This window comes from Drosophila hydei, unplaced genomic scaffold (genome assembly GCF_003285905.1).
Source record: "Drosophila hydei strain 15085-1641.00,03,60 unplaced genomic scaffold, DhydRS2 tig00008119-arrow-pilon, whole genome shotgun sequence".
Classification (NCBI taxonomy): Eukaryota; Metazoa; Arthropoda; class Insecta; order Diptera; family Drosophilidae; genus Drosophila; species Drosophila hydei.
Window position 1 is genome coordinate 1,549,588 of NW_022045830.1, and position 26,893 is coordinate 1,576,480.

Sequence of the window (26,893 nt, forward strand, 5' to 3'; positions counted from 1 at the left end):
TTTATTTGCCCTTGATTCACTGGAGTGTTGCGTATTGTCGCTGTCCAAAAACGGTTTGTCACCAGATGCCCAGCCGTCGTGTGCTGGGCGCCATCAGCTTGCTGCTCATCGAGCGCAGCGTCGACGCCGTGGGCGTCAAGCCATTGCCCAGGTGTGTGGCAGCAGCTGGGTCTGTGTGTGCGCCGCTGCTGTTGCTGTTGCTGCTGCCCAGCAGCTCCATGGGCAGATGGGACATGTCGCTGGCGGCAGTCATGGGACTGCTGGGCGCCATCTCTATGTAGTAGCTATCCTCGTTGCTGGGGGAATGCAGGCTGCTGCGACTGCTGCCGGAGGAGCAGCCACTGCCGCTGCCGCTGCCAATGGAGCTGTCCGCCAGCGAAGCGCTGTAGAACTGCAGCTTCTGCTGTTCGCGCTGCAGCTCACGCGCCTGCAGATTGTGCAGCGGCGAGCTGTAGGGCGCCTCGCGCCTGGTGCTGTGATGCCAGGCGCCCAAACGTGCCGGATCCGCTTGACCGGAGCCCTGATAATGCAGAAAGCTGTGCACATCGTCGTTCTCGTTCAGCTGACGCTGATGATGCGGTCGCTGGTGTCCGGCGCGCGGGCCACGCTGCCAGGGCAGCTCGCAGCGATAAACATGCGCCAGGCCGGCGAGCAACACAATCACCAGGATGCAGGCGAGCAGCAGCATAAGGCCGGGATGGCTGCCATTTAGGGTCTGCTGCGGGCTGAGACGCGTGGCCAGCAGCTGGGCGGACTTGGAGGCTTCCGTCTTGAGCTCCACAAAGGCCTTCAGCTGGGCAAATGTGCTCAGCTCCTGCTTAAATTCATTTGGCGTGTTTACGCTGCTGTGCTGATGCTGATGCTGTGGCCGTGTGCTCTGCGTGACTGTTGCTGTTGTTTCAGTTGCTGCTGCTGTCGTCTTTATTGTTGCTGCTGCATGCTTGGTGCTGTAGGTCATCTTCTTAATGCTCAGCGAGGGCTTCTTCTTCAGCTTCGCGTGCTCTGGGTCTGCTCGGGCCGACGCCTTTGTGTCGCCCTTTATTGCTTCCGCTTGTCGCTTATCAGTCGCTTCCTGGCGCTGGCTGGCAGCCAATGTTTCCGCATCCGCCACAGTTGCCGTTCCGGGCAGCAGCAATTGCTCCGCATCTATCAGCAGGTTGTCGCCCTTGTGCATCAACAGCGGCGTACCAATTAGATGGCGATCTTTAATATGCAGCTGCAGCGTGGCATGTTTATGTATCGGCTGTGGCTCCTGACCGGCAGTGTCGCTTGGCATCTCAGCAGCAACTGTTGTTGCTGCTGTCGATTCGGTTGTTGCTGTCTGTTTTAATACACTCTTGGCCAGTTTTTGTTTGCTTGCAACATCAGAGCTTATAAGCGCCAAAATTGTTTGTGGCACATCGAGCTGTGTTGCTGCGACCGCAGCAACATTGCTAATGTTTGTTGGCTTGGCCAGTCTGGTCGGCGCTGTGGTTATTGTTGTTGTTGTTGCTGGCGGCGTCGGTGAGCTGCTTGCCAAAATGCTTGTGCGTTTGGCAGCGTGCTGCAAACTTGGCACGCCAACGGCTGCGGCTGTTGCAATTGTTGTTGCTGTTGCTGCTGCTGTTGTTGTTATTATTTCTGTTGGCATGCCAGGCATTTGTTGGCGCTGCAGTTGAGCTAACGAAGTCGTTTCAGCTGGCCCTAAAGTTTTTGTGGTTAGCAGCGCAATGTTGTTGCCGCTTGATTGCATTGCATTTGTCTGCGTTGCTGCTGCTGCCTTTGACTTTTGTACTTTTGGCATGGTTGCTGGCATTGTTGTTGCTGTTGTTGCTGCTGTTGTCGCTGTTATGCCGCAAGTGGGCGGCATTGATTTGGCCTGCTGCACAGCTTCTTCATCTGCTGTGTCCAGTTCATTTGCCACGCCCCCGCACGTTGGGCTGAAGCTGTCGTAAAAGTTGCCCAACTGCACGTAGCGCCGCTTCAGATCGATGCGGCCCAACGTTCGTCCCAAATCGACACTGCGACAGGGACTGGCCCACTCGGCAATGCCCAGCAAATCACTGCATCTGACCGGATTGTCCTCCAGCAGCAGATCGCGCAGCTGCGGCAGCGTGTGCACAATCGACTGACTGACCGACTCAATGCCCGATGACTGCAGATTGAGTGTGAGCAGCTGGGGCAAGGGCAGTGCCGGCAAGAACATCAAGCGATTGCCGGACAGATCCAAAGTCTTAAGGTTCTTGAGGCCAACGAATGCCTGCGGCTGCAGCTCCATGATGCTGTTGTGCTGCAGAAAGAGATGCTCCAGCGAGGTGGGCAAACTGTTCGGCACACGCATCAGGCTGTTGTGATCGAGGAACAGCAGCTCGAGCAGCTCCAGACGTCCCAAGGCATCGTCCTCCAGCTGGGCCACGTGTGAGTACGACAGATCCAGGTACTGCAACAGCGGATAGCTGTCCAAATCACCGCAGTTAATTGACTGCAAATGCGGTAGATGAAAGAAATATTTAATATTTGACTGATCAGATAACGGTAGAGGGTATATAGTATTTACAGCTAACTCCACATGCTAAGCTAAGCGCTAGGTGCCCTCAACGGGGCACAGAAAGAGGTATAAATCTGTGCGAGGCTAAGCTTTAACAAACTTTTAGTTGAGTCTGGGTAATTTGATTAGTGCGAGAAGCGAGTGACTTGCTGACATTGTTTAAAAATTAACTTGAATCAGCCGTTATAATTACTTCAAAGGCTGGTCGGATGGCATTTTGCCCCTTTTTGGTAGCTGGCTGGCGTTGCCTTAGCCCCGAGCTGTGCCTCGTCTGGGGCCAAAAAGTAAACATAGACGCGACTCATTAAATGAAACAAGCGACAGGCACGAAGCCAGCCCAACCAAACAGCCGCTGCTGCTGTTGCTGCTGCTGCTGCTGCTGTCGATGCCCTACGGGCGCAGTTGCCACAGACGGGCGGAAGCTATGGCTGTGGAAGACGTCGTCTCTAAACGCCATAATTTGCCATGAAAAGGCTGCGTGTTGACTGGCGATAAAAGGCAGCAGCAGCGCAGCAGAAGCAGGAGCAGGCAATGGCAGACAAATTAAAATGCCTGCTGCCTGGCAACACAAGACAGACAGAGAGAGGGAGAGTGTGCGAGAGAGCGAGCACAAAGCAATTGCAACTAGTTGGGCTGTCTGCTGTCTTAGAGCGCCTCAGCTGCTCGTTGGCTGTTGGCTTAAACGTGATTATGCTTATGCCAATTATCCTTATTTTATTAATGCCCAGCGTCGAGCGTGCGCCTTTTGTCTGCTTAAGTATTTTTTTGTTTTGCTGCGTCTCTGCCCAGCAAAGCTTACGAATGGCATTTTTGCACCTTTTATGGCATTTGCCATAATCGACAACAGCAGCAGCAACAGCAATTTATAAGCCGCATTTGTTTTTCTATATGTACTCGAGCCTGTTAAAGCTTAGTTAATACCCGAACGAAGCCCCTAAACGGCTGAGACCTGAGTCCTTTGTGCCTCTAATGCAAAAGCAGCCAGAATTTAGTTGTTTTTGCCATAAATCAGTTTACCCTGATATTTTCATACCCTAGCTGCGTGTCGCTTAACTGTTCGCCTCACTGGCTAATTATTGCTACGTAAATAGTTCAGAACGAAGCAGCTAGACTGAGCTGAGCTCGCAGACTCTCTACTTTTTGCATTGTGTGCAATTTTGTAGTATAAAATTGTTAATTTACTCATTCATGCAGTGACAGAGTATATTGGCTTTGTGCAATGTGCGCCTTGCTGTCTGTTTCCTCGTCGTCTGTGCTTCCTTCTGTCTGTCCGCTTGAGCGCAAAACCATTTTGCTGATATAGAAGCTAGACACTTAAAACTTGATATATGGACTCGTAGTTAAGTTCGTCTTATAAAGTGTCAATTGTTAGGGACGTGACAAATCAGCAAATACTATATCTGCTAGGTTGGAGAGTCTATAGCTTAAAGTGCTAGAGACTTGAAATTTGGAAGCTAGACTCGCATTGACAATCAAAAAAATATAGTTGATATATCTAAGAAAAAATATATCTAAGATCAAATGTACACAGTGGATATTTGTTTAAAAAAAACTATATAGTCTACAGTCCTAGAACTAGCATTCTAAATGAGAATCATAACTGCCAACGTTTTGAAGCTGCCAACTCTTAGAGTGTGAATGAGTATTATGCAACCGACTGCAACATTGTTACTTCTTACTGTTTGTGCTATTGAGCATTATAGTTCAATGTAAATAACATTTATAATTATTTAGGCATCTGTCATCATATATCATATTCAACATATTGCAGATCTCTTTGTGTAGGATCAGCTCAATCTCTACAGACTAGATACTTCTTGAAGCCACCAGTATAAACTGAGATTGCCTAACACAAAATCTATGCACATTTTTTCTATATGTGCCACAATTTATATTAGAAAAATATATATTTATTTATATAATATATATATAATAAATTTATATAATAATAAATATAATAAATATTTATTATATATATTAACAAGTATATTTTTGTATATTTTATTATGCTCTATTCCAGTTGCAATTTACAAGTTCACCCATGCAACCCTCAACTGAAGCCAGCTGCCAGCTGAATGCTGTCCCTTTTGTCCAGTCATTGTAAGCGCTAATCGCCAGCTTAACTGGTCTGTCCGGCTGTCAGTCTTGGGACACGGCGAAGCTATTTAATTTATTATATTTCGCATTGTTTGGCTTGGCATTTGTGGAAAGTGTGAAGTGCACTTAGCGCTTTCATTGTGTGGCCGCATTGTGATTTTAATTATGCTCTAGCACTGACTAAGTGCCCGACTAAGAGCTGTCTAAAAGGCAGCGCAATGCAGTGAAGAACAGCTTGAATAAAGTTAACAATTTTAATGGGCTTATGCCAGGCTCAATTGGAAGAAGTCTTGAAAAGCTTTTTAAACATTTTGCCTTAAACTGAGTTTAAGCGGGGAAATTAGGGATTGAGACTTATGTTAACTTTTATATGAAATAATTTGCATACACAACAATAAAGTTCCCCTTTTAAAAGCGATTGAGTGGCAGGCATAAAAATTATAAATTACTTCATAGAATTGCTGCCAAGGTGCCCATGCGTCGCTGCTTATCAGTTGTCTTCAAGATATGGCTGACATATCAATTACAACATAAAATATGGCCAAATGCTTCCGCTTCCACTGTGGCAGCAGAGCGCAGTCTAATCAATAATATTTATGTGGAAAATTTCCTTTTTACTGAGGAATTTTAGAGCTGGGGTCGGGCCAATGAGCTCATTGCCGGAGCCGGAAGTGCGAGTCGAGCGGCAACAACAAAATGGCGGCGTAAATTTAAAAATAACAAAGTGTAAATCATATGCCCGGGTGGGAAGCTCGTGCGTGGGTAATCGGAGTCGAGCAAAAGGCCCACTCAAGCGCCGAGGCGAGCTGAGTCGACACAGACCGCAAAACAGATGCTAATTAATGGCAGCACGGGGGCAGCTCAGGCGCGGGTAAAGAAAAGCTGTGTGCGTGTGTTGGCTGCTGCGAATGTGCCGTTAATTGCCGACAAAAGCGTCAAAATTGCGGTTCATTGCGTGCACAGAGGGAAGAAAAAAACAAAAAAAATGAAAGGAGGCTGCGCCTGACTGCGCACTGATGGTTACGCTAATTTATTGATTATGCTCACACGTTGCTTACCTGTAGCCAGTTGTGCGACAGCTTGAGCGTGCGCACCGATTGGGCCAGGGCGGCGGGCACCTGGCACAGGCCCGTGCCACTGGCATCCAGCTCCTTGAGGCTCCACGAGGCGACGAACTCCTGCATGGCAGCGCCCACCTGCGGATTGTAGGCAATCGATAGGCTAACCAGATCGGGTATGCCCTGCAGAGCGCGTATGGCTGAGCCGCTGAGCTGATTGTGCGACAGATCCAAGTGCTGCAGATTGGGCAGCGCCAAGAAGGTTTCATAGTCGATGTCCGTTATGTTGTTCCAGCTAAGCAGCAGCGTTTCCAGACCAATCAGATTGTAGAAGGCCTGGCGAGCTATGGCGCCGCCCAGCCGATTGTGCGCCAGATTAAGCTGCTTCAGCTGTGGCATGCGCTGCTCGAAGAAGCTGCCCGAGAGCTGGCTCAGCTGGTTCCCGGAGAGATCCAGTGTGATCAGCGTGCCGCTCACAGCTGGCAGCACGGTCAGCGTATTGTTGCACGCGTGCAGCTGCTGCAGCTGCGTAAAGTTCTGCAGCTGCAGGCTGCTCAGCCGATTGTGACTGAGATCGAGGCGATTCACCAGCTCGAACTGGCCCTGATAGTTCTGTTGGCTGTCATAGACGCTCAGACCCTGGCGCGTCAGATTCAGCAGCGAGGCAGCTGCCGCTTCGCGTTTCTCGCGCGGCTGCGTCTCGCGCTTGTGCTGGTAGCGCAGCTCGGCCTTATAATGAGCCGGTGCGTGCTCATCGCGCAGCATGCGGCGCACGCCTAGAAAGCTGAGATGCTGCGCCAGCGCCAGCTTGCGCTCCTCCTGCTCGGCAGCGACGTTCGTCAAGGATAAAGCCTGAGCGCTGCACAGCAGCAGGGCCCAAATGAAACTCAGGCCGAGCAGCATATTTACGGCGTGGACGTGGGCGTGGCTGTGGGGCTGCCTCGTTTATTTGGCACTATTTTTCGTTTAAGACTCGTTTTCCTGGTGTGTGTGTGTGTGTGTGTGTGTGAGGGTTGGCCTTTAATTTCACTTGAAATTTATGCGCTGTACGTGCGAACGTTTAGCGCCGCGTCTGAAATTTGTCGAATATGGCCAACGTTTTGGACGTTTCATTCATTTGCCTGCCATTTATTTATTCATTTCATTCATGCACTCACGTACCAAAGGGCGCCTATTGCTTGGCTTTTTGTCTTTCGTTTTCGTCACGTGCTGGACCATGTGACAACTGTCAACGGTTTGACAGCTTTGCCGTACGCATGGACTTCCGGTGCGGCGCGGCGGCCATTGCTTTGGGGCGACAGCGAGAGACAGAGAGAGAGGTAGGCAGAGAGAAAGCGTTGCCTACTTTTCAGCGCTGACTGCTAAATATGCAGAATTTTTAATTAAATAGCAGCTTGGCCATCAGTTTTTCAATTGTTTCGCGCTCTCCCCTTTCTTTCTTACATTTTTATGTTTCACCTGGCTTTGTCCTTTTGGCTAATTGCTGCACAAAACGCTGCTTAACTTCAACAAATGTCAATTAAAAATCGCGCATCGCTTCGCCTGCCGTTGCCTTTGCCATTCGTCGCTTGTTGTTGTTGTTGTTGTTGTTGTTGTTGTTGCAGTTGTCTGTTGTCGCATTACAACGTCAATTGTTCCCCTGGCATCATCGCGTGCTTAAAATCTGTAATGAAACAAACAACAAAAAATTGTAATTACGTTTGTTATTGCAATTGTCATTGTTGCTTTTGTTGCTGCTGCTGCTGCTGCTTCTCGTATGCAAAGTGCAAAAGGACAAACAAAAAACGGAGGTAAAAAGGCAAACTTCTTTATAATTTGCTGAGCATTCGCTTTGTGTCTGCACCTGATTTTACATTTGTTTGTTTTGTGCATACCTGAGAAGAGTATTTCAAATATTTTGTGGAACGTGTTACACTAGGAGATAGACCTTGAGATACATCGAATATAAGTATATATAATTGATACAGGTAAGCTGGCTTATGTCTGTCTGTCTGTCTGTTCTCTTCTTTTATCTTCTCTTTTCCTTTATACTCTACTCTTCTCTTCTCTTTTCTGTCCTCTTATCTCTCATATCCGATCTTTGATCTCTCATCCCTGATCTCTCATCTCTGATCTCTCATCTATCATCACTCATCTCTCTTCTCTTTTTTCGTCTCTTCTCTTCTCCTCTGCCTTCACAATAAAAGGGTATTTTATCGTCGTTAGCTGCCAAGTAGCTTTTGCGCTCTTCTTTGCTTTTTTCGTACCTTTTTGTTTTTCGTCCCTGTTTCTTTTTAATTTGTGCTCGAGCTTTACGACTTGAAAGCGCTTTGGCACTTTGGCTTAAGTGTTATTTTTATGTTGATTGCAGCTAATGAAATTATAATTTCAACACGCTTAACAGGCAGCCATAATTTGGGCTGGGTGCGTGGCGGGGTTGCAGCGGCGTGCGCCTTTGCCACATGAGGCACCTTTTCTGACCGCGTGTCAGCCGCATGCCACCAAGCCTTGGTACACAAGCCAGCATATGTATTTTAGTGTGCGTGTGTGCGTGTGTAGATGTGTGCTATAAATCATTTAACTGGGTCATTTCATTTCCGTTGCAGACAAGCGACCGGAAAGCCACTGCATAACCAGCAACTGTCAACAGACAAGCCCAGCGGGCCCAAAACGACGCAAATTTGATTTACTCCTTGTCGCCGTAATGATGCGCCCAAATTGTATGCCTAGATCCCTTCTTTTTTCTGCCCAAAAATTAATTTGTCAATGTCTACTTAAAGTCAAAATTGCCAATTCACTGCGTTTCCCAATGGCAGTTTGGGCTGTAATATGCGAATTGTCGCTCAAACATGAAGTTCTTAATTTACAAATTGCTAACAGATGGGAGTGTAGGGCATCAGAGACTATGTAGATGAGGTATCGGACTGATAGAGATAGCTATATATATTTATAAATATATATATGTTAGTTTAGCAGTTTAGCTATCTTTAGCTGTTACTTCATCGTATATATAATATCTAAACATATTCCATTTGTGATTCACTCAATGGATCTATGTATTCCTACTTGTTAAGGACTTCTCTATAGATGTAGAATTGCTTAAGCAGTGTCAATGCCTTACCTTTGCCTACAAAATTACCTACAGGATATTAACTAGTTAGGCATTTGAATAGTATTGCTTGTCTATACGACTGTGCATATGTTATTTCTGTAGAATTGCCAAGTCCATAAATGTTGTTATTTGTATTACAGCCCACACACACACATTTGTACACCCTCGCATAAGTGTGTACAGAAATTTATAGGCATCGCTGGGTCGCATGAAGCTTATTGACAAATGTTATCAAGGCGCTGGCATTTCATTTCACTTGTCGTTTGCTTACGCAACAGCAGAATATAGGCCATAAGTTTAGCGACAGACAGCCTGCTCTTAACGCCAGACAGGCAGTCAGACAGACAGATAGATGATGTACACAACTCAGTTGACACGAGATTCGATTTAAAAAAAATGAAGCAAGCCAAGAACAAATATGTAACAGCAATATCAGCAGCAGCTAAAACAACATGGCCAACGACAGTTGTCTGTCTGTCTGCCTGGCCCTTGCCCTACCCCTCCGACCCCAGTCGAACCCCCGCTGGAATCAACAGTCAGGGGACGCTGCTTGTTTTTTGGTTTTTATTTATATTTCTTCTTCTACTCTCTTTTTTTTTGTGGATGTTTCCTGCATTTGTCAGTTTATTTAATGCCAGCTTGAAAATAATTTGCGAATTGCTATGCCATATATACGTTTATTATATATTATTCATTCGCCTTGTCTGTGTTTTATGATTGAGCATTAGCGAGCGCCCCAAAAATACGAATATTTATGCGCTGAGCTACTCGCATTTGGCCTTGCCTGCCTTAGCTTTCAGCCAGTTAATCAAATGCACAGCACAAAAGGCAAACAAATGGCTGATGCAGCACATTTAAAGTGCAGCCCTTTGTGCCATGGAAGTGGACTAGAACCGGCATACCAAAGCAGCTTTTGGATTAGATAAGACTTCCCCTCTCTCTCACTCCTTTTAGCTGCTTCTCTTTCTCTCTGTTCAAGTATATATTATAAATTGTTGCTTTAATAAAAATCCAGGACACTGAAATTGGATTCTGCTGGCAGCATGCAGCTGCCATACGTCAACGATTTATTTTATAGGAATTTAGCCGAGTCCCAGCCGAGCTGCAAGTCCCAGCATGCGTCGTACGTGGCTGCAACACGGCTTTATCAGTTGGCCCAGCTTGTGCAGCAGAATGCAAATGGCATTTGACGGCAAGGACAACGCTGTCGCCCAATGCATTGCTCATTGAGTGCCTCCTGGCTGTCTACTTGCTACACTTTTCCACACAGTTTCCTGCTTCAGTTGCTCGCTCAATTGCACAACAAAATACAAAATTGTATCTTTGCCCCCGTCTGGTCCATACATAATGGAGTGTTTCGTATCTGCTTAAAGCGTGTGTATGTGTGTGTGTGTGTGTGCATTGTATGTATTTGCATTTCATGTAAAAATGCAGTGACTGCTGGATTTTTACTCAGTTAGTTTACTTACAGTGTGACCACCTTTGCATTCATAGTAATTCGCATTCGAATACCCTAATATTACTATGTGTATAGAGGGTATCTTGTAGGTGATGTTAAGTTAAATAATAGAATATAGACTTCACTAGACTTGTCTTGTAGTTTCTATCTATTTGCTTGCCAGTTCACATAGTTTAGTCTTAGCTGACCTCATTGAACTCAGGATCTATGGCAGCTTGGTATATGAAATTTGGTATATAAGCACTTTACACACTTTTAAAGGAGCATCATTTATATAATTTAATTTGAGTTATGACAGAATTAAAAATAAAATATGCTCTCTGCCCGCTCTGCCATGCGAGCTGTCATTGTCTATATATTCTATATTCTATATTCTATATTCTATATTCTATATTCTATATTATATTTTATATATTCTATATTATATATTATATATTATATATTATATATTATATATTATATATTATATATTATATATTATATATTATATATTATATATTATATATTATATATTATATATTATATATTATATATTATATATTATATATTCTATATTCTATATTCTATATTCTATATTCTATATTCTATATTCTATATTCTATATTCTATAAGCTCGACAATTCCATTTGCATTGCAAGCTACTTTGTAGCCAACTACCCAGTATCTTTGCGTCTATCAGTCTATCTCTATAGCCAGCTTATTTGTCATGCATGAGCTTGCCTCTTTTTTGCACTTCTACAGTTTTCTTCTTCCCTGAGCTGCTGTTTTAATAAACTTCCGCTTTGTGAAAGTTTTATGCTGTCTGCCGCCCGTTGCCTGTGACATGCATTCAATGCTGGCAACTTCATTGGAAATACTGCAGCTGTAGCTGCAGCTGTGCGACTGTAGCCTTCGTCCTGCCGCTTGCCACTTGCCGCCTGCAGCTGACTGCATCTGTGTCAATGTCAACATTGGCAGGACGTGCGAGTTTGTCACTTTCAGTTGAGCTCGTGGCTCTTAAACTGCCAGTGAAATCTTTAAGCAAAGCGTCCAACACTTTGCAAACAATTTGCCAGCCAGCCTTTACGATTTTCGCCTCTTTCGCACAGCCATCAATGGGCGCTATTTTTTTCGTTGCAGTGCGCATAAAAGTTTTTAAATTAAACTTTTTTTTGCGAAATGATTGTCAATTGGACGGCGACACATATGCGGGTGTGTGTGGGTGTGGGTGGAATTTTAAACTCAAAAGATACTGAAACAGAGACTAAAAAATGGCAGTTATTCTGCTTTTGTGGAAGAACTTAAATCGATTCAGGTTTTAAGGAATGCAACAAAGGTTGAATTCATTAAGCTGTTTTCCCACTAATTTATATATCATGTCCCAAAGCAAGAATAAATAAATAAATAAAGTTAAACTTTATTAAAGTTAAACTGCCAAATCTCCATCTTTCAGCAGGTAATAAAAGCTTAAGCTTTAATTATTTGCGCCCCAAAGCTGCCATTAAAAATACTTTTTGATGATAATAATAATAATGTGATATATATCTGCCTTTACGATGAAAAATGACTTTGGCTTAATTCACATATTTCACAAGTTGCGCCAATTTGCCAAAGAACTAAGAAGAAAACGTTTTTGGGAACTTTTGCTTATGACTTATATGCTGGCAACTTGAGGTCGCCCTCGTTCGCCGTCGCCCAGTTGTTGTCTTTATTAATGCCCTGTGGCTAAACGCGCTGCCAGCCAACCACCAAACCCACACTTCGCTGGGGCAAGCCCAAGCTAAAACACATAAGTAAAATTTGTAATAAACTTGTGCAGCTTCTTGGGCTCTCGTACTCTATGTGTGTGTGTGGTGTGCGTGTGTGTGTGTGGTGTGCGTGTGTGTGTGTGGTGTGCGTGTGTGTGTGTGTTGTGGGGATTTTATTGTTTTATTTGTGTGTAGATTTTCATGTTTGATTTTATTTTTGTTTTTCTGTTTTTGTGCTACTTTTTGTTGCTGTTGTTGAGCCTTTTTATTTGTTAAATTGTGTAGTAAAAAATCGCTCGAGGCTCTGGAAACTTAGATTTAGGGTTCCTTATACTCTGCTAGAGAAGATACTAATATTTGAGATGAAATGTGAACGAAGCCTTTGATTGGAAGATTATGTTGCACATTATGCTCTAAATTTAATTCCAAATTTTACTCAAACTACAATTTGGTTTCGTCTAACAGAATCTGCCGGAATCTCTTACAGAATCTCTTTAAAAGATACTCTTTAACAGGATCTTTTTAACAGAATATCTTTAAAAGAGTCTTTTTAACATAATCTCTTTAACATAATCTCTTCAACATAATCTCTTTAACTGAATATCTTCAACATAATCTCGTTAACATAATCTCCTTCATAGAGTCTCTTTAGCAGAATCTCATTAACATAATCTATTTAACAGAATATCTTTAATAGAATGTCTTTAACAGAATCTTTTTAACACGATCTCTTTAAAGCAGTCTTTTTAACAAATCTTTTTAGCAGAATCTCTTTAACATAATCTCTTTAATATAAGCTTATTAACTGAATCTCTTTCACAGAGTCTCTTTAACAGAATCTCCTATGCCCACTAGAGTATTAAAACTTCGTGAAGTCATAGATTTTTCTACTTTCTTGATTCTTTCCCCTTTCTGATTTCCTCTTTGACTATTTTTTCTTTCGATGTTTTCCAGTTGGTTTCGTCTTTGGCTTCATTTTGGTAGCCCAATTTTGTTAGCTCGCAGCGTTCTTTTTTGCTTCGCTTGAGCACTTGACACACAAACAGAAAAAGAAGACATTTTAATAAAAAATTGTTGACTGTTTGTCTGCTTTTTTTTTTTGGTCTCTTGGCTCGAATGGGGTAACATTAAGTTTTATTGTTTTATTCGCAGTTTTAACCCCTTGCTGGGTTGACATAGCTTTTTATGAAATTGAAAAAGTTTTTCAATAATGCGGCATCTATTATTGTTGTTGTTTGTCATCAGCCCATGCACTGAACAATAATCGGCATTCGGCTCTGCTGCTGGCTCACAGTGCGCAAATTTCGCTAAGCTCTCGGCCGACAGCACAAATTGCATTTTGGCCTAATGATTTTGACAGCTTGACCCCTGACACTTGCCGCGAGCGACTGCTGCTCAACTGGTGTCACACTGTCATATTTTCCAGCCTGCCACATAAAGTGGCACAATGATTTTCTAATAATTTGCCAAATTGCCTGTGCCCGGCCATTAAATCTGTGATACGTGTCTGCTTCAGATATTGCGGCTGATGGCCATTCTGGCATTCTGACCAAGCTGATTGCCAGATTAGGTACACACACACGCACACGCACACTAACGCATCCGCAAACATTTGACAAACGGCTGAACAACTAGCATTATGTGCTCCAAATTGTCAGCCTCAGAGATGTCAGTGTAAGCGCTGAGCAGGTTAGCACTCAGCTATAGCAGCCACCAGTGCGTGGCAGTTAAAGCTGTGCGCCACTTGCTTTAAGCCAACTGCTGGCTACTACCTCGACTTGGACAAAACACGTAAAAAAAATGATGAAAAATCTGTGGCTAGTGCAAAATCAATAACTCGGATTGCTCTTCAAGTGGTTTCACATGGCAAGCGCTGCCCAAAACGTGAAAAAATATTTTAGCACACACACCGAGAGTGCTCTACATGTGAGTGGGTGACTTTACGTGTGTGTATGTATGTGTGTGTGTGTGTTTGCTGTGTGTTTTTGTGTCGTCGACTTGGCTGCTCTGTTGCTTTGCGCCTTTGTTCCTTGCGTTGCCATGCCTTGCACCACAAAACAATCAAAACGCTTTAACAAAATAAGACCAAGGTCCTATGATTTGGTATACCCTGTAAAATATTGACATACTGGGCATGTTAAGCGAGAACTGGGCAAGTTTTCTGTCAACTTTCTCTCAAGACTCTCAGTTTCTCTCCCAAGACTTAAGAGACTCTGAATATTAAGTTCTTTTAACAGTCGACACAAATGAGTTTGATTTTAGCTGAATTTGAATGTTTGACTTTATCTCTTACCAGCTTCAAGCCTGCTCTTAAAATTCTGATTCATTAACTAGAACTAATCATGCTCTACGCCCACTGTCTATAGGGCATCACTTGATTTTTGTGTTTATAGTACCTGCAGCCCCACATAGTAGCAGCACTTGAACCACCCAACCACCCAACCACCCAGCCACCCGCCGCACTGCACATTTGGCTTGTTATTTTGATGCTGGTTGTCAACGTTGGCTGCGCTTTGTTTTTGTTATATTTCTATTGTTGTTGCCTTTTGTTTTATTCGGCTCTGCTCCATTGTTGTTCCATTTGCTTTGGCTAACTTTTGTCATTTGGTCCCTTTTAATTTTGATAGCTGTGAGGCAGCTGGTTCCGTTCCCCAAGCACACACAGTTGTCAAGTGATGGCAGTGCTAACAAGTTTTGTTATCGATATGACGAGCCAAGTTATGATTGCACTGAATCAACTGTACCAACTCCAGGCAACGTCCGCTTACTCTGGGCTCAAAATTAGCGCATCTGTTTCAGCTTTCAATTGCTCTGCAAACATTTATCAGACAGGCACTTGTCAGTAATACGCGCCATTAACATTAACGCACATTATGCTCCATTTTTCAAGTATCAAATTATTGTAAAGGCAATAGAGTGGGAGAGAAAGATGCTTGAAGGGGGCCCCCAGAGGCAGGCTGGCAGGCCTTGCCTTCCGGCAGACAACAAACTTTAAATATTTACGACATCATTTCATGGCCCACAAGCGCCGCCGTTGAACCCTTAAAATTGCCAGCGCCAGCTCCCGTTTCTGCTCCCCATCTTCAATGATAATTTCCATTCGCCCCGCGCAAGTAAAAAAAATATTACACGCATAACTGTCGTATTTTTTGTGCTTCTCTTTTGCTGTGCTGCCGGCGCTGTCTTCGGGCCTGAAAACAAAAATTAGGCCATTAAGGCATTTACCAAATGCGCCGTGTCCTCAACTGGCCATGCCCCATGCTCCAACCTGGGCCGTGCTGATTCGCTCCTTTCGGGCGTCTTTTTATGTTGAAATTGAAATTAATGTGGCGGAAATCACAAGTTCAACACGCAAAGTTAGCGGCAAGGCAAGGCGAGGCAAGGGTTCGTTCGCCTTAAGCATTAGCTCCATAATATATGTCGGTAATTTCTGCCTTTTTGTGCGCTCTCTGCCAATGATTGCCTCAGCAATTAGCCCCAAATACAGCACAACTCTAGCTCGTTATGAGTGGACTGGACGTGTCTCGAGCTGAAGCGTCGCTTGTGATTTAAGATCAGTTATGCGCACACAAAGCTCACTTAAGTTTTAGCTCGTGAGCTCGGCTTTGGGCTTCAATGAGCACAAATATTTGTGCGGTTTCATAGTAAATATAAAATATTTAAAAAATAATTTGAATGTTTTTGAGTGACTTTGGTTGAGCTCAACTCTCAGCTCTGCCTCTTTGCAGTAGCTGCTTTCGATTGCGAGTCAGTTCAGTTAAGTTTCAAGCTTGCAGTTTTTTTGCAGATATAATTTAAATAGGTAAAGCATTATTTGTATGCGCAGATTGGGTCTTTAGATAGCAAGAATTTCAGTCTGAAGGTGCATATGAATGTAGAGCAGAGTCCATTATAGGCAAAGAAATTCACATTTGAGTAATCTGCATGGATTCAGCTTGTTGAATGCAAATCTGAAGCCAAAGATAGCCTATGTTTGAGCAATTACTAAGATGCTCTCTGTTGATGACTTGTGGAGATGAAGGCAAGAAAGGTAAAGTGAGAGTTTGTGGAGCAAGTAGCTAGCCTGTTGAGTGAATATATATAAATAATATGTAGGTAGCTATATCTAAGTTAAGTGTTGAATGAGAAGAGCTATCTTTGAGCTTTGAGTAAACTGCAGCGATCTATGCTGCACTCAGTTGAGTTAGACACTGCGATCTATGCTGCAGTCATATTTATGAATCAATTGTCGCTCCGAGGATCGATGCCTTTAATTAAAATTTTTATATAACTTATCTTTAATACTCTAGCTTCTATGTCACGCACCTCAAACGTGTTGAATGTCCACTTTCGTTCTTAAACAGATGTAATTCATATAGCTTTCAAAGCTATGCTCTGCGAGTAAACGTCTCTTGATGTCACAGAGACTGAATTCTTTCAGTTTCATTCTTTAGTCCAGCATATTAAAAACCTGCTGTTCTTCAGCGCTCACCTTTCACCTGAGCAGCACTAGAAATGTAGTCTGTTTGTTGAATATAAATTCCAGCTCACCTACATACTTTGGCTGCAATTGAAGCTTTGTCTTTAAATTTCATTTAAAATGAAATGAAAAGCAGCTGGCTTAAATAGAAAGCTTTCTTTCATTCATTTTCTAAATAGAAATTTGTTCCTTTCTGTGTTTTTTCTATAAAATACTTCAAATATAATTCATAATTTTGGCTTCAGCAAGGAAATAGTTCTTTGGCTGTTTTGCATATTTTTTAAATGCTTTGGGCCAAGGCAAACTTATTGCGCAATTTTTCATATTTTAATGGGAAAACATTTTGCCTTGCGTCCAAGTTTTTAATTTGTTGTGCCGCTCGCCCACGCAGCTGCCACACAGCACCCGCCACGCACACCTCCCACTCTCGACTTTGGCTTGGTTTTCCCTTATTTTTTCGTGCTCGGCTTTCATTATAAGCCATAACCGTTTGGCCGTGAGGCGCAAAAGTGTCGAAAGTGCAAGCAGGCGTGCGCCATTCTGTGTGGGCGTGGCATATAACTTTTTACCCCCACCGCGTCCCACACGCGCCTCGCCCTGTCTCTAGCTGTTAAGCAATTTAAGCGAGCTTCGCGCAAAGAATAAACAAAAATTGCCGAATATTTCGAGCTGCAAATGTTGATGTATTAAATTCGCTTTGGCTTGCAGACTTTTTTGGCATTTAATTTCGATGCATAAATAATAAGTGGCTCGGCTCGAACAGCTGCCGGTTATGATGTGGCAAAGTGCAAAACGCTGCCCAGTGGCGCCCTTTGACCTGCATAAATAAGCAGCGAAAAGGATGCGAAAGCGAAAACTGCTGACAAAACTTATAAATCCCAGATATCCTGACCTTAATGCTACGCTGAATACCCAATGACGATGCCACTGGTACCTTGCCAAGTGCGTGGGACGTGTATGTGCGTGTGTGTGTGTGTCTGAAGTACTGAAAGCAGAAAGTCGAGAACATAAACATAAACAGCATCAAAGCGGAGCTGCAAGCAGAAAAAGAAAAAAATCGATGGCAAAGTGCTGGCTGGTTAGCTGCAAACTAACACCTAGAGAACACACTCCCACTCCTATGCTGTCTCATAGGTGCCCTGTAGGTGTCGCCTTCATGATGGCAGGTTAACTATGCGTATACGCAACGCAACGCAACGCAACGCTGAGTGCCAGGTAAATATTTTCAAGGCTAGCTACGCAAGCAAACAAATAGTCGTATATCTAAAACTGGGTATGTGTGAGTGCGTGTGTGTGTGTGTGTGTGTGTGTGTGTGTGTATATGTGTATGTGTTTGTGCAACCAAAAACTTTGTTTAGTGCTATGCGTCGCTGGAGCCCTTATTGTTTGCCACTTTCAAGGATATTGGCATTTGGTTAGCTATTTTATATATATATAAAATATATATATATATTTTTTTTTTTTGCATTTCGCCTTTTGCATTTGAACCTTGAAATGGGATACGTCAGAGACGCCCACGCAGCGACCCGCACCAACCCAGTCCTGTCTCTGGCCTGGCCTTGCTTTGCATATTTTCACTATTTCTCTCCTGAGGGGTCGCTCGACGGAGCTACGTGACTTTACGTTTAGGTTGCGACAGCAACAGCCACAGACTGAACCGCAACGTTTCAGGCTATATAAATAAATTATCAATTTATGTTTTATGATAGAGAATGTTGGCCAAAAACTGTTCGCCTCGTGGCGGCAGCTCCATTGAAGACTCTTGACCGCACAGCGAAATCGAATAGTTTCTCATTTAAATTGATATTTTTTTTTCTGCTGCCTTGCCAAAAGTTTGAGTTTCGAATTTCGCTTTAAACCAACTTTCAGCTCGCTGGTAATATAATATTTGATTTCGTTTTTCGACTGTGCTTCATATCAGATTTAAATCTTGTTCTGTGGCAATGCCAACTGCAAAAGCTGAATAGTTTCTGCTTGAAATTTAAAGGCAAATGGCAAAAGGTGTTTGAGAAGCTGCGAAGATTTTTTGTTATCTCCATTCACAAATTTTATATTTAATTCAAGAAATTAATTTGAAATGTAGAATAGAATATCAAAGTAGTAATGCTGATGCCAAATTCATTTCAAATTAATTTATTGCATTAAATTTCAAATTTTTTAATTGAGCAAACTAAAACTCTTCGCAGTATATTTTTATTCAGATTTTATGCGATATTCTCGAGGCATATTATTTGCACAATTAATTTATTTTAACGCTTTTTCAGTCAGTTTCAATTATTTTGCAGACTTTTATAAAACGTAAATAATATAATTAGTGAAATTTGATAGACAAACTTTAGTGGCTCTGCTCGTTTTGTGTTTCTACTCAAATTCGTTTCCATTTAATTCATCAATGCATAATATACATTTATAAAAATTATATTTAAAATATATTTAATATAATTAAAAATAGGAAAATATATATGTCTTGAATATATATATATAAATTAAATGTCATTAAAATTATACAAATAAATATATATTAAATATAATTCTATCTAGTCAACAATAAAAGCCTAAAAAATTCATATCTAACTTAAAAGTTTTGTTTTAACACAAAGCCAATTAAGTAGTGACGTTTGCCTTTGCTTTTTGGCCAACTGTTGCCGATGCACTGTAAAATTCAAAATAAAATATTAACTGGAAACGCTTCAATTCGTATTTAAAATGAACATTTAGCGCGTTAGTTTCTAATGCGGTTTTGTCAATTGTGCATTTGCTGCATTGCAGTTGATTCTTCTGCACAATTAAGTGGAACATAAAGCGCGCAGACACACACACACACAAACAAGTGCACATATGTGTGCATGTGTGTGTGTGTGTATTGTCTGCTTTGCCTGTAGCGCCACACAAGCTCGTAACGCGGCTGTTTCTACATTTTTATGACATTTCCGATGAATACAAAATGCTTAATTAAATGTCGTGTTGCATGTTCTGCTTTTTGTTGCTGCTGTCGCTGTCGCTGTTGCTGTCTGCTTTGCAGCACAAATTGCCGAGCTAGACGGGCGGTGGCAAGAACTTGTCTTTGCTCCAGCCACAGCCACAGCAGCAGCCGCAGTCGCAGTCACAGCCGCCCCTACGCTTCAGTTGGCGGCATGTGATGACACGCATAATTTATTCAATTTTCTCTTCAATGTGTGTGCGTTAGCTTGTGTCGGCTTCGGTTTCCTGCTGCTGCTGTTACTTCTTGCTGCTTCTCTGAGTTCAGGTTTTTTCGCAGCTCTAATGCTTAAATTACACATTCAAATACACGCTGGCACGCGCACACACGCACGCACACACACGCACGCACACACAAGCACACCCATTCGTCGCAGTCATGTGCGACATTTGGCTGGGGTTGGGCTAGCTTTTTGCCTACGTTTTGTTTCCCACTTGCGCAAATAATGATCCCCAGACACATTCTATGCCATTTTTTTGTTGTTGTTTAGCTGCCGCTGCTTTGTTGTTGCGTATTTACTGCAAAGATTATTTGCAATGCCTCGTTGTGCCCCATTGTGCCGTATCTCTGTCTATCCGACTGTGTGTCTGTCTCTGTGTGTGTGTGTGGCATGGCAGCTCCATAGTGCGCGGTCGCTTTGTCTACAACAAATCACTTTGTTGGCGCAACACTTTAATGTCAGGGATTAGGCATTAACGTGAGATTTGCCAGCGTGCGTTCTGCTTGCTTTTATGGCAAGCCATTTGCATTATACCTAAGCAACGCACATAGAGAACGAGTGAGAGAGAGAGCGAGAGAGCGAGAGAGGGTGAGGGAGAGAGAGTGAGTCTGCTTGAGCTTTAGCTAACCGTTCTTAGTGTTCTGTTTGGTCTTCCTTTTATTTTAGGCAACTAAATATGGCACTTCAGTTGCTTTTGGTAATTGTGCTATATTTTAAATACACTGCGAGAAACATGCAAGTTCTTCAGCTCTTACAGCAAATTGTTGCCCTACTCGAAATGTAGTCTGAAAGTTGTTTATTTCTGCTTCGTTCGAACTCTCCAAAAATAAATTCTTGTTTTCTTTTATAGCTACAATCAAAGTGAAGTACTAGAAAATACGTAATCCCAACTTCAACTCACTGCAAAACACAATAAACAACATTTAAAACTTGTACAAAGAAAAATCTGAAATAAATATTTACAATATAAACAAAGAGTCGTCGACTATTTCTCTCTGTGCACTCTTATGAATAACGATGCTTGCAAATAGAGCCACAATTTGTTTTTGCTGCATGCTGAGTGCATTTTCCAAAAGTAATTTTACATTTTCGTTGAGTGAAAACATGTAAAAGGAAAGAAAATTTCAAATAAAACTGGCTGAGCGAAATATTCGGCTCAACTAAATACATTGCAAACAAAGCAAATTTTATTTTGTGTTTCAGTTATTGCAAAAAACTTGAACGCCATTTTGTTATGAATTGGTCCATTTGAGCTTTATGGACGCCTCGAATGTGGCATGTTGCTGTTGCTGTTTGCTGGCTGTGCATATTTCACGGCGCACACAATTGTTCTGCAGCGGCATTTCCATTTTGGTATTTGAACTGCGATTCGGCAAACTGGAGATCAAAATCTGTGTTTTATTTGTTCATTCTTCTTGTGCTGCTCGCTATTTTGTTGCAAAGTTGTTATGGGCAGAGGCGTGTGCCGCCCATGAACTGCAAATTGCGTACGCAAATTGTCTGCTTAAACGGCCTACGCTGCCAGCTCGACGTCTGTGTCTATTTCGCGCCTGTAAATCGTAAATCAGCGCAGATTATTGTAGCTCCTTTTGCAACTGGGCCGACAACTCCGCAGCCCCATTTGCATTTGTATCTTTTGCTCAGCGAACGCGTTTTTCAATTTGAGGCAGCTTAAAGCGTCTTGCAGTTGCGAGCTGCTTCTTCATAAATATGCAAATTGTACCACGCACTCCGTCTTGCTGTGGTTGCCAGCTCTGGCTTCCCCTGAGCTTTGAGCTTACCACGCAAAAAAAAACTGTATAAAAATATTTGATTATATGCTACCTTACGACTGGCTGTACATTTGCTCAACTAGCTGCCGCGCCCCTGCCCGCTCTGCTGGTCTACCCCCAAAGCGGGTAACAGCTAACGATTTTGATTGTTATGTACATATAACTCGATGCTTACGGATTGCAGGAGTAGGAACAGGAGCAGGAGTCGTGGCCCAGCTCGCTCTAAGCGTAAACAATGTTGCTCAAGTGGGGACTGTTGCTTGGCTTTGTGTTTGGGCTGGGGGCTTGTGTGCGTGCCAGTCTGTGTGTGCGTGTGTGCTTTGCCGCATTACTCATACGCCGTGTTGCGGTCGCTTTGGCTTTGGCTGCTTCTTAAGAGGCACTTGGCCAACGCCCGGGCATGTTTAATTGAGTTCATCTGGAAGACAACCTTAATGTCGGGGTGTGTGTGTCGGGGAGTGTGTGTGTAAGTGTGCGTTATCTGCCCATCAAGCGGCACTTTTGCCGCCATCTAATTAGACATTGTGACTACCTTAATTGGCTCAAACGCTTGGACTTTATAACTTTTCGAGTGCGTCCCGCTGCCCGCCCCTGCCCCCACATGAGACACAAATGAATATTGCTTTATTTGCTATCCCAGTCTCCTTGGCACTCTACGCTCTGCTGTCATACATAAATAATATGCCCAGAGGATATTCGTCGTTTCATTTCATTTGATTTTCATATTTTCATGTTTGTGCTTTTTATCATAAAGCAGCTTTGCATTCTTCATTTGCTTGTGTTGTGTGCACATGAATTTTATATCGCATCGCACAAACAATTCCAAAATCAATAAAATTAAATTGAAAATCATAAACTGAACGACAGCCCGTCTGGCTGAGGCACAGCACAGCAACAGCAGCAGCAACTCAAAACTAATTCGCTTCGTTTGTTTCTCGGCTGCAGCAGCTGCACAAAAAGTTTTTTTAAAAGATTTTTGCTGAACCCAAACTATGCAGACTGTATCTATGGCTCCAGTAGAGCCAAATCCGATTGGAATTTAATTTTCATTTTGCTTCCATGCCACAGCGAGTTTTAAGTACTCTATTTTATGCATAATGTTAGTGTTGATAGTTGTTAATAGTTGAGGCAGGTGAATTAGTTTCAGCTGATGGAAGATTTTCGATAAATTATTAACTTGTATCGATAAATCATCAAAAATATATTCTGGGTACTACTAAAAAGTTGATATAAAAAGTATAAAAAGTTTTATGCAATTTTTAGACAATAAAACATATAGTATAGTAGTGTACCTTAACCTATCGATAATTTGTACATTTATCGATAACCTAAAGCATTGCTTACAATCTTTGTCGCTTCTTTAGTTAAAAGCTTCAAAAGAGAAGCCTAGATTTTCAAATAAATTTATATATTTATATTTTCAAATAATAGAATAAAGTCCATAATAATTGTTGAAATGATCGATATTTATCGATATTATATAATATCTACTTTAAGCTAACCACCCTGCCTTCAACTTCTGCCCAATAAACAGGCTGCATTTTCGACTCGTATTCAAAGCAGAGACTTTGCCTTAAGTCTGCTCACAGAGTTTCCAAAATCCAATTGTTAGAGTTAGAGACAACTGCGTTTGCAGGGCTTAGATCTGAATAATGTTTTGTTACAATTTACTTAAGCCAGCTGCTCGAGTGCGAGTTGGCTTCACATTTGTGAATTGACCCTCGTAATTCACAATTGAGTCAAATAATTTTATAATTCAATTATCGGCAAGCAAAAGTTTTCACTGCCCACAAAAGCAGACAAAATGTTTGGCTTTTGTTGTTATTTCTCTAAAATTATGCAAGTTTAGTTTAGGCTGCCCTTGCAGCTCTGCAGCTGCCTGCCTTTGTGGCCCTTGCTCTGTCCCTGTGTTTGGTATTTATAGTTGCTTAATTAATCAAATTGCGCATTTGATTGCCTGTGGCCTTTTGATTTCTCTAAATAAACTCGTTCAGTGCACTTCATATCTTTCAATGAAAATTGCATAATGTTATTATTTCAAATGGCGTTAATTAAATAAAATAAATAGTTTTCATTTTAGACTGTTTAAACTGAAATAAGCTGAAATTTTGATATATAAAGAAAATTTATTATGTTAGAGTAAGAGAGTTTCACTATGACTTGTGTAATATATGATTGAGACGTGATGGAGGCTTGATAGGGTTTGAGCTTGAAACTTGATTTATCTTACATCTACTGTTATTTATTTGTTTGACATTTCTTTTATAAATCGTTCATATCAATTTTTTGTCAATTTTTTGTCTTCTATTTTTTATCTTTATTTTTTATATGCTCTTTTCTGTCTTCCATCTTTCATCTTCCATCTTCCATCTTCCATCTGTCATCTTCCATCTTCTATCTTCCATCTTTCATCTTTCATCTTCCATCTTCCATCTTCCATCTTCCATCTTCCATCTTCCATCTTCCATCTTCCATCTTCCATCTTCCATCTTCCATCTTCCTTTTTCTATCTTCCTTCTTCCATCTTCCATCTTCCATCTTCCTTTTTCTATCTTCCTTCTTCCATCTTCCATCTTCCAGCTTCCATCTTCTATCTTCCATCTTCTATCTTCCATCTTCTATCTTCTATCTTCTATCTTCCAGCTTCCATCTTCTATCTTCTATCTTCTATCTTCTATCTTCTATCTTCCAGCTTCCATCTTCTATCTTCTATCTTCTATCTTCTATCTTCTATCTATTGTCTTCTATCTTCTAACTTCAATATTTTATCTTCTATATTTCATCATTCATCTTCTATCTTTCATCTTCTATGATCTATTTTCAATCTTTTTTAATTAGTCCTCTAGCCACCATCTTTTATCTTCTATTTTCTATCTTTTTTGCCCTCTCTTCTATCTTCTTTATTTTTCCTCCTCTTATTTCTTCTTTTAATCTAACTTTGAAATTTGATTTCTCGAGCAGATTTCCTAGCTTATTTAAAGAGACACACATTCCTCTGTTTCAAATAAAAATTCTATATAATTATTTGAAAGTCAGGTAAAAAAGACATTGGGAAGTGAGCAAAGACAAATATGAAAATATAATTTTAAATAAAAAATCACTTGAGAACTTTTCTAATTTACGCATAAAGTTTTGCAACGCGTTTTAATTATGTTTTTCCTTTTTTTTTCGTCTGGCGTTTGTTTTCAATTCTTTGTGCAAATAATTTGGTTGAACAATGCAAACTGACACAAAAAAAGATAAATTATGTTGCAATTAAGACATAAAAAAGTAAAACAAAAACAGCGACAGGAGACGCCGCAAGGGAAGCAGGACGAGCAGCAGGGAAATGTGCATGAATTAGCGAGATTTACATGAAAATTTCATAAATATGTAAGCGACGTGGACAAGCCCCAAGCGGGGGTTGGCAGAAGTGTGATAGGGTGTGCGTGTCTGTGTGGCAGAGGTGTGTGTGTGTGTGTGTGTCGGTGTCACGAATTCAAGGTACGCGCAATCAAAGCAAAAATTACCTAATTAACATAATCCGCAGTGGCCAAATGAGGCGATGTTTGGGCTGCTTCTTCTTGCCGCTGCTGCTGCTGTGGCTGCTACAGCAGTAGGGGGCGTGGCCAGTGGCAGTAGCTGAGTTTGGCGTCTGGTTGCTGCGGCCGTTGATTAGCGTTTTCCTTGGGGCATGCGACGCTGCGTCCCTCGCCTCTAAGCGGCTTTGCGCTCGGCGTTTGTAAATCCTTGGTGATAAGTTGTCCTGCTGTGGTAATGCAGGACCTGCTGTCCAGCTGGCAGCTTGAAGCTTGAAGTCTGAAGCTCAAAGCTGCGGCTGTCCACGGGGAAGCAGCCACTGATTAATATACAGACGTTTAAATTTCGTTTTTCGCTGTTCGCTTCTCGCTGTTCGCTTCTCGTTTTTGTTGTGCTTTGGTTTGTTTTGGTTTGCTTTGGTTTTTCCTTGTTTTTGTTTGTTTTCTTTTGCTTTTAATTTACTTTGCTTTTTGGTTTGTTTTCACAGTTGAAGCACTATAATCAAATGCAGCTTGCACTTAAATTGAATGTTAAATTTAAGCAGAGCAAAGTCATAGATTTATCTTTACTAAAAGTTTTTTTCGTGGCTTTCTGCTGGATACATTTGTAAAGCTTTAAATAAAATTGAATATAAATAAAAATTGTAAATCAGTTGATCTAACTTGATGGAAATTTATTGTAGAAACTTTTAGTTCAGACTGCAACCTGAATATATTTATTTTATTAAAGTTTTTTATGCGCTTGTGTCTCTGTATGAGCAGGAAGCACTTGTGTGTTGTGTGCTTGAGAGCAGATAAAAAAAAGGAAATAAAACTAGCAGCGCACAGAAGTATGCTATATAAATTTATGAATGACTAAACGAAAACATCTCCAGCTGAGTCCTTCAGCTGCTGGCACATCCTGTGCGGGCAATAACAACAAAAGTCACACAGCTTCCTTGACGCCCTGATGTCTGCCAGAAAGTTTGACGTCTACAGCTGCCTGCCACACGCAACAACAAGCGCCACAAGCTCGAGCATCATAACAAAGCACACACACACGCACACACACACACGCACAGCATTTAGCATGTGGCTAACATTTGCTCTGAGTTATCTATTTACGTTTTTCTTTGTTTCTAATTTTTTGTATATTTTTTTTTGTTTTTTTTTTTTTTTTTTTGGCCACTCGTAGTTGGCTTTAGGCCATTTAAGCGGTGAGCCTTACTTTAGTTTAGTCACTTTTTTCAACTCTATGCAGGCACTGCACGCGTGTCCTTTCCGCTCACGGATACAGCACTAGACTGAGCTTAGCATGCGGCCAGCGCTTGCTTTTAAGCAGACACGAGTCCTGTGAGTCGCAATTTCGAATTTCGAATACGATTGTGCGTCTGCGCCGGATAGAGAGACTGCTTGCCTGCCTCTCTTTCTCCCTCTCTCTCTCTCTGCCTATCTCTCTCTCTCTCTCTCTGGGTGCTTGTCTACTTGGCGCTTTCTCTGGCTTGTTTTGTTATTATTATTTTCGCTTATCGCCGCTGTCGCCGTTGTCATCACCTGTTTGCATTTGGGTAGTCCTTGAAGTCGACTGTGTGCAGTCGCACGCATGTGGTGCGCCAGGATTATGTCCTGTCCACACAAACACAAACACGCAGTTGCTTAAGTAGCAGCTTTGCGTAGACAATCGGTTCAACTTAGGCCGCATCAGCCCAGCACCTGGCCGACTGCCTCATTGACTTTGCCTGTTGGCCTCTGGCAGACAAACCACATTATGTAATAATGTTTCACTTGTGTCTCGCATTTGTTTGCCCGTCCTGGCTGGAGAGTGGGTGCTTGGTTGAGGCTCGCTTGGTCAGTCCAGCATTGAGACTGCTGCGTGTTAAACTTCAAATTAATTGCTGCCGAAAAATAGTTATTATCAATGGTATGAGTGGTCAACTCTGTCTGCTGCTGACCGCAAACCCAACATGGAGCACGTTTGCCACAGCCAGCAGCAGCTGCAACTGCAG

General features: G+C 42.2%; 2 protein-coding genes across 2 annotated transcripts in view; one reads left to right on the forward strand and one right to left on the reverse strand.

Moving 5' to 3' along the window:
- Nucleotides 1-4,355, forward strand: part of LOC111594627 (protein timeless homolog) — a 51,306-nt gene extending 46,951 nt beyond the window's left edge. The window contains exon 12 of the mRNA XM_030224912.1: nucleotides 4,299-4,355. Within this exon, the coding sequence (XP_030080772.1) occupies nucleotides 4,299-4,312 (14 nt within the window). The 3' untranslated portion in view covers nucleotides 4,313-4,355. The remainder of the gene's footprint in view (nucleotides 1-4,298) is intronic.
- Nucleotides 1-26,182, reverse strand: LOC111594628. The gene is made up of 4 exons (XM_023308019.2): nucleotides 26,116-26,182; nucleotides 24,900-25,521; nucleotides 5,683-7,345; nucleotides 1-2,461 (listed from the first exon to the last, which is right to left on the reverse strand). Exons 3-4 carry the CDS (start codon nucleotides 6,583-6,585, stop codon nucleotides 59-61), a joined length of 3,306 nt encoding a protein of 1,101 aa, XP_023163787.2. The 5' UTR covers nucleotides 6,586-7,345; nucleotides 24,900-25,521; nucleotides 26,116-26,182; the 3' UTR covers nucleotides 1-58.
- Between the last annotated feature and the right edge of the window lie 711 nt (nucleotides 26,183-26,893).

Coding starts and splice junctions, on each gene's coding strand:
- LOC111594628 (XM_023308019.2), bottom strand. CDS start 6,585: ATGCTGCTCGGCCTGAGTTTCATTTGGGCCCTGCTGCTGTGCAGCGCT. Junction 2,462..5,682: donor TGTCGCACAACTGGCTACAG/GTAAGCAACGTG, acceptor CCGCATTTGCAG/TCAATTAACTGCGGTGATTT.